This window comes from Drosophila innubila, chromosome X (genome assembly GCF_004354385.1).
Source record: "Drosophila innubila isolate TH190305 chromosome X, UK_Dinn_1.0, whole genome shotgun sequence".
Taxonomy (NCBI): Eukaryota; Metazoa; Arthropoda; class Insecta; order Diptera; family Drosophilidae; genus Drosophila; species Drosophila innubila.
The window spans coordinates 27,014,884-27,028,259 of record NC_047626.1 but is presented as its reverse complement, the minus strand read 5'-3'; the positions used below and the strand labels follow the sequence as shown (position 1 = coordinate 27,028,259).

Genomic DNA, 13,376 nt, shown 5'->3' with positions numbered 1-13,376 from the left:
TTTTGGGTACGGTTCCTGTAGTAAAACACAACGGTTAGGTTCGGTAAACAGTTCCGGTGTTATTCCCTGCTTTTAAGTATGCTATGACTTAATTATTATTATTATATTCAGGACATTGTAGTTTTGGACGGTTCAAGGCGAATTGAAAAATCGATTTAACCTGCATTATAGATGACCTGTCGATAAGTTGTTGACCCTGAGCAAATATTGTAGCGCAGCCCATTCCCCAGTTGGCTCGGTGCCCAATAACTGTTTCACAGTCAGTTATTAATTTATAAAACTGAATTATTTATTTAGAGTTGTTGTTAAACTGTAACTGGCAACAATAACAACAACAATAATCATAACCGTTACAATAAAAACGAATTGAGGCCCACAAAAAGCCACAAGCAAATACATACATTTGATATTTGTGTGTGTGTGAGTGTGTGTGCGAAAGACAGAGAGAGAGAGAGAGAGAGTCGTTGCCTTCATTTGATTGTTATTTGGTGTTGATTGCTTCATTTCAACAATAACAACAAAACGAGATGAAAAAAACAACGTCAAACACGTGCTTATTTTCACACAGTCCTTATCAGTACCATTCACCCACTGCTCGTAGCGTTATCTCCTGCACCTGGGCATTGGGGGATGAGGAGAGAGCGTAGAGCACCGCTTGGGCCACATCATCTGCTTGTAGGATCACATCGCCCAGCTGCGCTTTAATATCATCCGACACAATCTCTGTGGCTACCCAGCCGGGGTTAATGCTCTATTGAAAACGAAAAAGGGAATTAAGAATAATTAATTTTAAATTTGGGAAGCCTTACAATTCCAATTGTTTTTGTTAAATAAATAATTATCTTATTTCAATTCTTATTGGGTTTTTATATTATATTTTATTAGGACAAGCTAATTAAAAAGAATTTATGAGATTTTTAAAAATGTGTGAATTATTTGCATCGTTTTATTTTTTACTTGACAAACTTTACTTGTACGTTTCTGAACGGTCTCACAAAGATATTTATTCACCTATTTTAAAATCTGTTTTGGATCGTTATCGTGACTTATCTTATAACTAGAACATCTCAAGCTCATAAGCTTATCCACTAAACTGATCTTTTTAAGATTTTATATGTCTTTACCGGTACGTCCCTCTCATAACTTATCTAACCATTCGATCTCTTGTTAATTTATCCTTTTTTGCAGATAATAAATATTTATTCTCACTACAGATAGTTACATGATTATTACTTGTACTATTTAGTTTTCAGAAATTTTCTTATCATTACTTCAAGTTTTTGATACGAAAACTATGATAAGATTTAATCTACGAAAGGTGATTAGTGGAAGTTTTCATTTTAAAGTAATCATTAATAGTTTTGATAGTGAATGGAACATTAATCTTTTTTGTTTACTTTGTTTTTAAATTTACAAATTCCTTGATTATGATCTGATGTTTACTCACCGTTGTCTTGATCTTCGATTTCTCTGTGATCAGCTCCTGTCTGCAAATCTCACTCACTGCAGTCAAAGCAAACTTGCTGGGCGTATACGCATTAAGACTGGGATCGACATGGCCAGGATTGTAACCGGCCAGGCCAGCAGTGCTGTTGATGAAGAACAAATGTCCGGCCACTTGGCGACGCTTCATGCTTTTGGCGGCCAATTTGGTGCAATAGATGCTGCCCATTAGATTGGTTTGCAGAATATCATTGATATCTTTCAGGGGCATGTCGAGCAATTGACCCTCACGGACAATGCCCGCATTGTTGATGAGCACATCAATGCCGCCCAACTTTTGTTCGATCCACTCAAAAGCGGTGTTCACCTGCGACTCTGCTGAAACATCGCAGGCATGCTGATGGAAACGTTCTCGCTGATCGACGGGCAGCGATTGACGCAATTGCTCCAGGCGATCTGTGCGACGGGCCAGGCCAACAACTTGTAGACCTGCTGCCACCAATAACTTGGCACAAGCAGCTCCAATGCCCGAACTGGCACCTGTTACAACTGCCACACGATTTTGCCAACGTTCCATGATTCACACGCCTCACAATCCACAGAGAAACAATAACTGTCAGCTGCCTACTCTATCTAGCTGTTTATATAGAAAATGCTTATCTGTCGTTTATAGCACTCTAGCTTGCGCCCAATCTCTTTATAGCTCTCTTTATAGCTGATTTTATGAGAGATGATTGCGTTGTGAATATGAACGCGCACGATATGTGGGTTGATAAGTACTTAAGGTATACGATTTTCCAATATAATCCAATTTCATCACTAAAAATCTAATAAAAAAGTCCTTGATGAACCTCGAGTTATCATAAATAGTCATGCTCACATTTCTTGGGAGCCTTCAGTGTTTACTGTTTAACGATATTTTAAATCCAATGCCAACACATGTTTCTTTCTTGTAAGCTTTTGAAAATTGCTGAAAAATGTAGAGCAATTTTTTAGCAAAATAAGAATTCTTTTGATATTTTTTATAAGATATAAAGTAATAAAAATGTACAAGAACAATAAGTGTTATTTTAATAAATTTTAAGAAAACGTTTTATATTTTTATAAAACATTCTTAGATTTTTTTAATGGCTATATTTTTAACGTTTACTATTCAAAGATATCTCTCAGTTAAAACACAACTCGAATGTAAAACAGGCCTTACAGTTGTATTATCTTAATATGATCTTACCACGCGTGTCACGAGAGAAAACACGATGCAATGCTCTACTCTATCAAATATAATCTCTACTCCAAGCAAAATCGTTGACGGTATGTCATGACGTGTCGCTAGTTGAATGCTCTTTGCTTTTGAACAGACCACCACAACAGCTGCTCCCGCAGGTTCACTGTGCCGATCCGGCTCGAGGGTTTGTTTGTTTTTCCCTTGCTGATCTGTTGCCCCTTTTGTCTGTCTAGTGATAAACCATTGGCAAATAAACAATGTGTAAACTTTAATCACAACTTTTGCGCTTAGTTACTGATCGAAATGCTTGTGCTTAGAGCTGATTATGTGAAAATTTTTCAAGCAACGATAGATTGTTCTTATGTTAATCTCAAGACTATGTGAACTCAGGAACCATGGTAGAGAGTGAATATATATTATATGTGACCTCTGCGCTTAGGTTTATGTTTACAGTAAATGGAGTGGAAATTTTTTAAAATGAATTTTGATTGTACTTATGTCAAGTGCTAGACTATCTCAACTTGGGAACTACAGGGTAGGCCATTTAAAGCTGACCCATGTGATTTTGAAAAAAAAAAAACAGTTAAAAAAAATTTGTTTTTCTCCATTTGAAAATTTATTTAGTATGGTTCAAGGAGATTTGTTCTAGGTAATATTTAAGATGGATGTCGCGTAAATGAACACCCTTAGCTTTGACAGCAAAATTCACCCTTTTTCAGTATTTTCAATGACATTGGCCAAAATTTCAGACGATATGGCGGCTATTTCAAATCGAACGTTGACTTTCAGTTAAGCAGAGGTCTTTGGATTACTAGCATATACCTTGGATCTCAAAAATTCCCACAAATAAAAGTGTGGGAACGTCAAATCTGGAAATGCCAGTCAAAATCACCACTTTTTGATATCAACCGCCCGGGAACAATGGTTTCAATAAAATTATTGTTTCGTTAGCTGAATGGCATGTACTCTTGATCCAAGAAGTTATCCATGTCATTATAGCTATGACCTTTGCGTCGGAGAGGGGTGCGAGCTATGCCTAATTGCTGAGAGTGGCGATAACTGGATGTCGTTGGAGTCTCCTCAATACTGGCTCCTCCGGTTGCAATGATTTTGTCGGAGCGTCTTGATCGTTGTCCAGATGCATGACTGGCATTACTAAGACTACCGGTGCTCACAACTTTTGCGTATAAACCCTTGATTGTGCTCTTAACTAGAGCACTAGAAAACAAAGTTAAGCGGTTTTTTTGAATATACAGCTGAATAATATCGGCGCGTTCTTTTTGAGTGAAATGTTCCATGCCATAAATTGCCTTCGAACAACGCTCTCAACGCGGTATAACATTTGTCGATCGGTCAGCGCAGTCAAAAGTTATGGCGTTTTCACATGGATCAGCTTTAAATGACCCACCCTGTATAATAGCTAGAGGCTTCACATTTGATATGTGGGCTACACCCAAATTTACCAGGGACCGTAAATAAGTGTTATGTTAGCTTATTTTAACTAAATAAATTATTATGATAGAATGCCATACACCAAAATTTCTTATTTTTGTCTTAATTAGCGATCTAAGCTAAAAACTTTTATTTCCGATAAAAAATGATAAAAATCATTTTCCGATAAAAAATGATAAAAATCATTTTCCGATAAAAAATGATAAAAATCATTTTTAATTCTTACTTTTGATTTATGTTAAGAAAGTAAAAAATAATAATTAAATAACAATTTTTATTTAAAAGTTGAAAAATAACACTTCAAGTAAAAAATAATGATTAAATTAAGTAAATTAAGTAAAAATAAATAAAATGAGTTCAGTTGAATGTCTTTTGAACCAATTGGTGTGTTAAAAAAATGTAAATATATTCTAAAAATATAAGAATAAGAATAAAAATTTAATAAGAATAAGTGTTATTTTTCAACTCTAAAAATACAAATTTTTATTTAATTTTTATTTTTACTTTTTTAATAAAAATCAAAAGTAAGTGTTATATCGTAACTTTTAAATAAAAGTTTGGAAATAATTGTTAAGTTGAAATTTTTTTGTTAAGCTTATAACAGTTAAAATCCCTGAAATTTACAGATAGAAAAGTATATAGCTGGATTTGATCTCTCAAACCCTGATAGCTAAAATTCTTAATTTTAGTATGTGCCTTATTATAGAAAAATTTGCTGAAAAGATAAATAGTCGAACAAAAAAGTATATCAAATAAATGGAACTTGCTTTAAATGTAATAAAATTCTTAGAGTGAATGAAAAATACTTTGAAATGTATGAAATAAAAGTTCGTAGTTCGCTTTAAAAAGTTGTGGCCGCAGTTTAGCTGTGGTTTTAAGGTCTACTTTCAAATTAGCCGCTTGGCAAATGGGTTAATAAGCCTGGAAGCGATATAACCAACAGCCACACACATACATTCATGCATGTATATATGTGTGCAGTAAATACATATGCATATACGAGGTTTCAGATGTTACATGATTCTATATGCGGGCATACTTATATGGCCCAATAAAAAAAAGCCAACATGCAGTGCCAGTTAAACGGTGCCTCGTGCTTTGCTAAAGTACAACTACACACACACACACACATGCCAACACCTATACCAATGCATAAGCTGAAAAAGGATCTGCTTGGCTCTTTCTGCTTTATCACCGTCATCCTCGTCGCTGTTGTTGTTGTCGTTTTTCCTTTTTTTCCTCATTTTTTCGCTCATTTTTTTTATGGAACGCTCGTAACATTCAAGAGATGCTTAAATGGGAAACAATAAAAGCTCGATGAGTGTAAGGCTGAGAGGTAGAAGAGAGGGAGAGGGAGTGAGAGAGAGAGAGGAACTTGTGTAGGGGGTGGCTTAAGACAGAAATGGGTGCAGCTTCACACGAGTTTTAACGAGCAATGCTCCTACTCTTCTTCTTTTTTTCTGTTTTTGTTGTTGTTGTTCTTCAGTTGTTGTAAGTGTTGCAGCATGTTGCAAGTGTGTGTTTGTGGGCATGTTCATCAAATCACGACCGTCACTTTGCAGCACTTTATCATGCAATTACAAGTGCAAAACGATGCCGTGGCGACACTTAAAAAAACGCATATATATGTGGCCAGATTGTTAAAGCAACAACAACAACAAACAAATACAGTAACAACAACAATTTCAAATTCAATGTCGATACACAAATTGTTACGCTTTCGCTTCATCAAGTTGGCAATCTGATTAACACATGCCTCAACTTCTAAGCATAGATACACGGAAAAAAAAAGACCAACTTCTAAAATCAAGAACATTTATTTTAAATATTTTGTTTTTAAAATATGATTATTTTAAGATCAAATTACTAAAACTAAGATTATTAATCTAAAAAATCTTGAAATCTTAATATAAGAATAAAAATCTTATATTAAGAGGCGGCGGTTCGAATCCCACTCGCAACAAAATAAAATAACATTTATTAAATTTCTAAAATAGAATAAAATGTAAATAAATCAAAATTAAAAAAAAAAAATTATATAACATATAATAATATAATTAAATATATATAAAAAATTACTTTTATTTTTTAATTTTAATTTTACGAACTTGGTCTGATTTTAAATGTTTTTAAAATCAAGATGTGTTCTCTTAATTTAAGAATTTTTAGTTCTCGACGCATTTTTTAGACCAAAAATCTTAGTTCTGAGACCAAAATCTTGAGTTTAGAACTTTTTTTATCAGTGTATACATACATATATGAATGAATTGTTGTTCTGCTTTTAGTCGAGCCTCTCCTGCAGTACTCTTGATAGCAGGGACACCAAAATGCGTTCCGCTAAGCTTCTGTCATCAATAATTTGACGGCAATTTCTATAGCATCGCATATTGATGTATAGTATGTCAATTTGTATAGATTTTCTAGCTATTCAACCTAATAGCGCATCGCAAACCATATTCCCGCTTTTCCACTTCTACTTCTATAAAGAGGGGATTGACTGCAGACTCTACTATATATGTACGTGTATATATAATCCTTAGTACCTGCTACATGCCATCTATGCCTTGGGTCATTGGCAACATTGTTTCTCTGTTGTTTTTTTTCTTCTTATTTTATTTTTTTTTTGACTTTGTCTTTAACGGTTTCTCCTTTGTTCTGCTAAACGTGTCAATAGACATATACTTAAGTATGCTGCCCCTGCTGTACATTTCTTATACTCTGCGCTTCTCCGAAATTTAACTTGAACTATATCCGCCTCTAGCTGTGATTACAAAAAAATAAACATATATATATATAGAGCTTTTATTTTATTCAATGTTACTTAACATTATTTTATTTGGTTTTAATTTATTTATATGCCTCTCAAACATACGGGTTGGTCTAATGGAACATGATAGCTGAAAATAGAACTAATATTTTGACAGGACAATTGAGCAAAAAAAAAAAAACAAATGAATGAATGAGAAAGCAGAGAAATGGAGGGCAATAAAAGAGTTTAAAAGAATTAAAAAGGCTCAAATATTTTAAGAAATTAAACTTTAACAACGGCTGAATATGTTTTTAATACTTAAATATACAAAAGTATATAATTTTAAAAACATAATGTATTGATGGTACCTAAAAATTATGGTTTTTAGCGTCATTTAACAAACATATTGACAGACAGATATGACAATAAACACTTAAGAATTCGAATTGTTATTATATTTTTGGGGAAAGTTTGAATAATTTATTTAGTCTATTAAGAAATTAATGGATTGAAATTATATTACAAAGTAGAAGAATTTATAAGAATTTACTAGAATTTATTTATTGGAATTTGAGGTTAAAAGAATATGTTTTATTATTGAACAATTATATAATTTGTTGCGTCTGCCAATAGTTTATCATTTAGCGCAGCTAAATAATCTACATAAATAAATTAGAGACAGGTGGCCACACTTTGTTGAATTTTAAGCTAAAACTGTTTTGAAAACAATCGTGGCATGAAAGACCCGCATTAACAAATACAGATAAGGATATAGCCATCTAACAGTTCCAGACCTCAAGGAAAGTTGTGGAATTGTCCCTAATCGATATGGAAACCTTGAGGACATTGTATGAAAAACTCACATAAAACGTTAGGGACTCCTCGTGGAACTCTGCCAAAAAGAACCCTTTTCATTAAAGTAAAAAAAATATATTTGATATATTTTATTTTTTATTGGTTTTTTTTTTTTTTTTATTTATATTTTTTGAATCATGACTGTTCAGAGAGGATTTTGAACCCGGGAACCCGAACTGAAAAGTTCTGTTTGTGGCAAGACGGCGACTCCTACCATTAAGCTACTTCACAGTGGTAAATACTTCTAGATATGCTATCGCTATGAAACTTTCACCAAAAATCTAGAAAAATATTAAAGATATATGATAAAAAAACATTAACTTATATTAACAAACATGTTTCATTTGAGGGCTAGACGGGGATCACTAACTTTTCTATAATTAAAATACAAATATTAAGAAAAATACCACTCAACAGGTCACTGGTAAAACAATAATTTTAAAACAATTGGTCTACATTTTTTTACATAAAAATTGCATTTTTATATAGTCTTTACCTTGTTTTTCAACAGTCATTATAATTTACGGCGATGAAACACGATTTAATATAGAAATTTAATTTTTTTTAGAGATAAATTTATTACTTCGTTTACTTCACAGTCAACTTGTTTTTATTGTCTCTCTTCTTTCGCTATTTGTCGCGCGTACAAATGGGATAGAGCAAAAATGAATTTACCGTTTTTTTTATTATTCTTTTAAGAAATAGTTTTAAAATATACAGCGGCAATTTTCAGACCTTTTTTTTGGCCTATGAAATCGACCATTTTGCACTGGGCTTAACATTTTTAGCTTAGTAATAATGTACCAATCGCTCAAATTTTGAACAACAAAACGTCAAGAAATGACAACAACATCAGGGACAAAGTTTGGGACAATCAAGCAAAGGGAATTTTAGTTCTGCAGGGTAGTCATTGTTTGTGTGTGACGGCTTACAGCTTTTTATCAATAGGCAAAAGCAACATCAACAGCAGCAAAGCACAATTAAAATCATTTGTCTGTTTGCTCACATTCTCGCCCTCTGTCCCTTGCTTTCACTCTCTCGGTTTCTGTATCTGTTTAAGACTTTTTCTCTCAAATCGTTTGAATCTTAAATATTTGCTACATTTTGTGCTTAGTTTTCAATATGTTGACAGTTAGAGCAGCTGCTCATCCTGTACCAGTTCCAGTTCCTCCTGCTACTCCTGCCACATCCTGACTGTGCTGCATTCCTGCCTCATAGTCGACTCATTTGACTGCTCAAAATGTCATTAACAACAATTTGTTGTCGCTTAGCTTCGCTCATTGGCTGGCATCAAAGTCTTTTCGCGTTTCGGCATTTCGCATTAAATTTTGCCACTGAAAGCGTAATGCGGGAGACTATGACATGGCCTTAACGCTTATTCCATTCAACACAATCATGACGAAAGTGAAAGAAGGCGCAGTAGAAAAAGAGAGAGAGAGAGAGAGAAGGAAGACAGAATGTCTCAGCAAGTATCAGGACAGTGTGTTTGCATTATCCTGTGATGACACTAAGATCCCTGCCAGCGCATCAGACAATTGCTTCGGAATGAAAGTCTCGGACTTGGACTTGGACTTGGCTTGAAGTGCAAGTAAATACAGATAAAGAGGCATAAGTAATGAATGAGCTTAATGTAAATAAACGAAAGTGCAACTACTATTTTCCTGCTTAGTTGAGTTAGTTTATTTATCATTTTCTGGTGCAACTTTGCAGAATGACTTTAAAAGATAATATTAATATTATTGAATGGGGTAAAAGTTAATAATTTTAGTATATTTTCGATATATATAAAAATGTTTTTAAAATTAATTAAATTTCAAATTTCACAAAAAGTATAAGAATAAGGTTTCTTATTAGATTTGGTAGTGAATTAAGGATCTGGGAAAAACTTAGGGCTTACAAAACATTTTGACAGATCAATTTAAAATCAAAATAATTACCTAATTGGTATGTTGTGTCGAATTTTATTTAATAATATTTTTGTACAATATCCGATCTCAGAGATATATTTTTGAATTATTAAATTAAATTTAATTCAAACTAATGACTATATCTTATATATATCTATGAAATTTTGCAGATCTACTCAAATGAGTGAAAGGACTCTCTTTGTGAATTTTAAGTCACTTTGCATAGACATACATAGTACTTGTATATGAGTTGCATTGGTGGTTTCCTCAGGACAATCTGATTTATGTACCCATTCTGATTTCGCCTTTCCAGATAGTTAGAGCTTACAAAGTTTGCACTTGCAGTTTTTAAGCGCTCATCGTCGAAATGGGTAGCATACACAAATGACAAATAAGGTAGATGCAAAGGGCAGGGTTTAGTGCAGAGGGCGTGGTGTGAACGGTGTTGTAAGTGTGTGGAAAGGGGGTGGGGGGGTTGTGTAGCAGAAAGTATTTAAAGCGAGCAACAGCGTAAGGAAAACCAGTTATAAAGCAGGTAAATAGCAACAACAACATTCAGAAAGGGAGCCGCACATAAAAGCGGTAACAAATTTAAAAAAAGCAACTTTCTTTCTTCCTTCCACTTTTCCCTGATTTTCCTTTTTTGCTTTTTCCCCCACTATACCTCTTTCTGTGTACTTACAATACATTGTGGCAGCTTGAGGGATTGATGAGAATAATGGCTTTGGCAGTGGGAAGTTGGAAAGCGGCATGATGTGAATGTTGGCCGGGACTCTGCACTTTTCCTTTTCATTGTTGTTGTTGTTTTTTTCTGGCTCCTTGCCATTTGTTACTCATACAAAACGGGCCATCATTTGGTGCTTTAGTTTACAGGATCTATAAAATTATCACAAATGAGTCAACCAACGCAACAATGTAAACGGTTAAAGCCACCTTCCCTTCATCATCTTTCTCTCTCTCTCTCTTTCTCTCTGCCTTGCAACAAATGTACTGACCACTGTAATGAAGCAAAATGTAAGCCAACAATAACGGGATATCGCTTTCACTGCATGAGCATCACATATAGTAAATGTATATTTACTCTGCCTTTGTTAATTTTGTTTGCTGTGTTACGGTTTTTATTGTTGTTCTCAAAATCATCATTTAGCAAATAAATTGTGCCATTTCCAATTATTATAGAGGACAACAACAGTTGTGATATACATTTTGCAAATTATTATTAATATTATTATTATTATTATTATTATTATTATTATTATTATTATTATTATTATTATTATTATTATTATTATTATTATTATTATTATTATTATTATTATTATTATTATTATTATTATTATTATTATTATTATTATTATTATTATTATTATTATTATTATTATTATTATTATTATTATTATTATTATTATTATTATTATTATTATTATTATTATTATTATTATTATTATTATTATTATTATTATCATCATCATCATCATCATCATCATCATTTTGTGAAGCTAATTTAAACGCAACAGTATCAATATTTTTTGTTTATAAATTATATCATTAGGTTGCCCGAGACTTATGCGCAATTGAATTGAAACAAAACCAATTGCAAAACTCGAAAAGGGCCACAACAACAATTCCATCAACAAGAAGATGCAGGCAGAACCACAACAACATTGCCTGAGCTAATGAATTTGTGGCTAGAAGGTGGTTAGCCAACTAACTGATTGGCAATCAGTGCTTCGGCTCAGTTAAAGCGTATATCACAGCCAGCTAAAAAGCTAATCAGCTATTAGTGGGGAACGTAAAATATTACACATACGCCTCTGAGGCACTAAGGTGCTTAATCCAGAGAGAGAGAGAGAGAGAGAGATAGAGAGAGAGTGAGGCAATCGTTAACCTGGGCTTGGCACTTTTTACACTTAACTCAATTTGCCGGTACCACACACAACACTGCCCACTGTCCATTGGATTGAAGACTCTACGTTAGTTAACTGTAGCTTCAGCAGCTTTGCTTCGTTCAGTTGGCACCTTTACAGTCGGCTGAAAGGAGAGGGGTATGAAATACCAAGGGAGTTGCTGTCGGAGTGAAAAGCTATAGAAAATTATTGCTCAACGGAAAACAATTATTTCGTGCCGGTTTCTGGCATGCCATTAAAACGAGTCTCAAGGGAGTTGACTGCCACAGCTAACACTCCTACACGTGTGTGTGTGAGTGTGTGCGCTGAGCCAGTGTTGTGTAATCTGAATATTGCCGTGACTCGTTGCAGTGGCCGCTACTCGCTATTAAATTGCATTTGCCTGAGGATCTTATTTGGGTTATCGACACGACACGACACAACGCGACTCGACTAAACTCAGGCGATTTTACACAGCTAAAACTGTCAGAAAAATGTATATATATTGAATATATATATTAAACTCTATATTGAATTTGTATGTTTTGTGCTAGAAGCAGGTATTATTATTACCATTTCTATTGCCTGTGCCATTGATCCCAAGCCCATAAAGTCAAGCCTCTAAAAATGCTAGGTGAACTAGCTACAAACGTATAAGTTTGTTCATCGAAAACAAACTGAGATGAATTTAGTAAGCAGAACAAATAAAGACTTAATTCCTCATTTTATTCGTGATGCTCGTGGGCATTTGCTGAATATTTGAGAGAAAATACAGTCAAGTAATGGATTCCCACATATCTTGTTTTGTTAGTTTATTAAAGTTGCTTATGGCTCTTACAAAATTTCAAAACAAAAAGATACGAAATTTTTAGATAAAAATGTACCTTTTATTGTCAAAGCAAATATTTGATTAACTGTATATTTAATCATGTTTTACTCCATCAACATCTTTCAAATGTTTTTAGAACGAATTCGGGCACAAAAAATGTATTAAAAACTTAAAATAAATAAATTAAAAAATTGTATTGGAAATGGACATTTAATAAAATTTCTATAAGAAAAAACTATTGCATTCTTTTTAAATTTAATATTCTTTTCTTTCGTAGTTTATTGTTGGGCTTATATTTAAATAAATTTAGTGGATGTCCGTAGATTCTTCTGATTATTTCTCAGTAAGACTGTATCGAAAACATTTTGGCTTAGTTTATATACTCTTGAACATTTCTTTAATTTTGGAATGTGGCAAAGTGTGTATAAGCTGCGGTTTGTCCACCTTTTATTCTTTGTGTGTGTGTGTGTTTGTGTGTGCTTTATTGTGATTTAGCTTTGCTGGGATTTCGTTAGCGTTGCTGCCGCTGGCCACATGGCGTATGTGTGATATTTGGTAATGGCCTGTAATTAAGCAGCACATTCCTCTTCCTGCCTACTTGCTGTTCCCGTTATTGTTGTTATTGTTGTTGCTAACGCCTGCGAGCGACTTCCGTTTGTTGTTTGGCTGCGAAACATGAAACTCTAATTACCAGGAAAACAGGCTACCAAAAAGAGAAACACAAAAAGCACAACAACAAAATAAAGTAAATAAATAAAAAAAAATCCAACAAAATAAAACAAGGAAGCATACCATAGCTCACACACACACACACACCTGGAGAGGATTTGAGAAAACTAAGCACGTGGGGTCGTCATTATGTAAAGTGGGCCAAAAGTGTGAGCCGAGATAAGTAAAAGCTGAAGACGAAATGGAACGTTCGTTCAATTATCTGCCCACATTTCGTTGTCATTATAATTTGGACTAATGTTGGGCTGCAGAGTCTTTGGGGAGCTGAATAAAAATCTTGGCCAGATCGTTGGCAGGATAT

The 13,376-nt window shown here is 33.8% G+C and overlaps 2 protein-coding genes across 2 annotated transcripts in view; one reads left to right on the top strand and one right to left on the bottom strand.

The window, feature by feature from the left end:
• Positions 1–13,376, top strand: part of LOC117794035 (eye-specific diacylglycerol kinase-like) — a 139,183-nt gene that overhangs the window by 54,010 nt on the left and 71,797 nt on the right. The gene's annotated exons all lie outside the window — the stretch shown is intronic.
• On the bottom strand, positions 444–2,055 carry LOC117793979 (farnesol dehydrogenase). Its single transcript, XM_034634447.1, has 2 exons — positions 1,448–2,055; positions 444–751 (listed from the first exon to the last, which is right to left on the bottom strand). Exons 1-2 carry the CDS (start codon positions 2,018–2,020, stop codon positions 575–577), a joined length of 750 nt encoding a protein of 249 aa, XP_034490338.1. The 5' UTR covers positions 2,021–2,055; the 3' UTR covers positions 444–574.

Bases quoted from the DNA above. Each gene is read 5' to 3' on its own strand.
- LOC117793979 (XM_034634447.1), bottom strand. From the start codon at position 2,020: ATGGAACGTTGGCAAAATCGTGTGGCAGTTGTAACAGGTGCCAGTTCG. The intron at 752-1,447 runs GTGAGTAAACAT...CGTTTTCAATAG, and splicing joins AATCGAAGATCAAGACAACG to AGCATTAACCCCGGCTGGGT.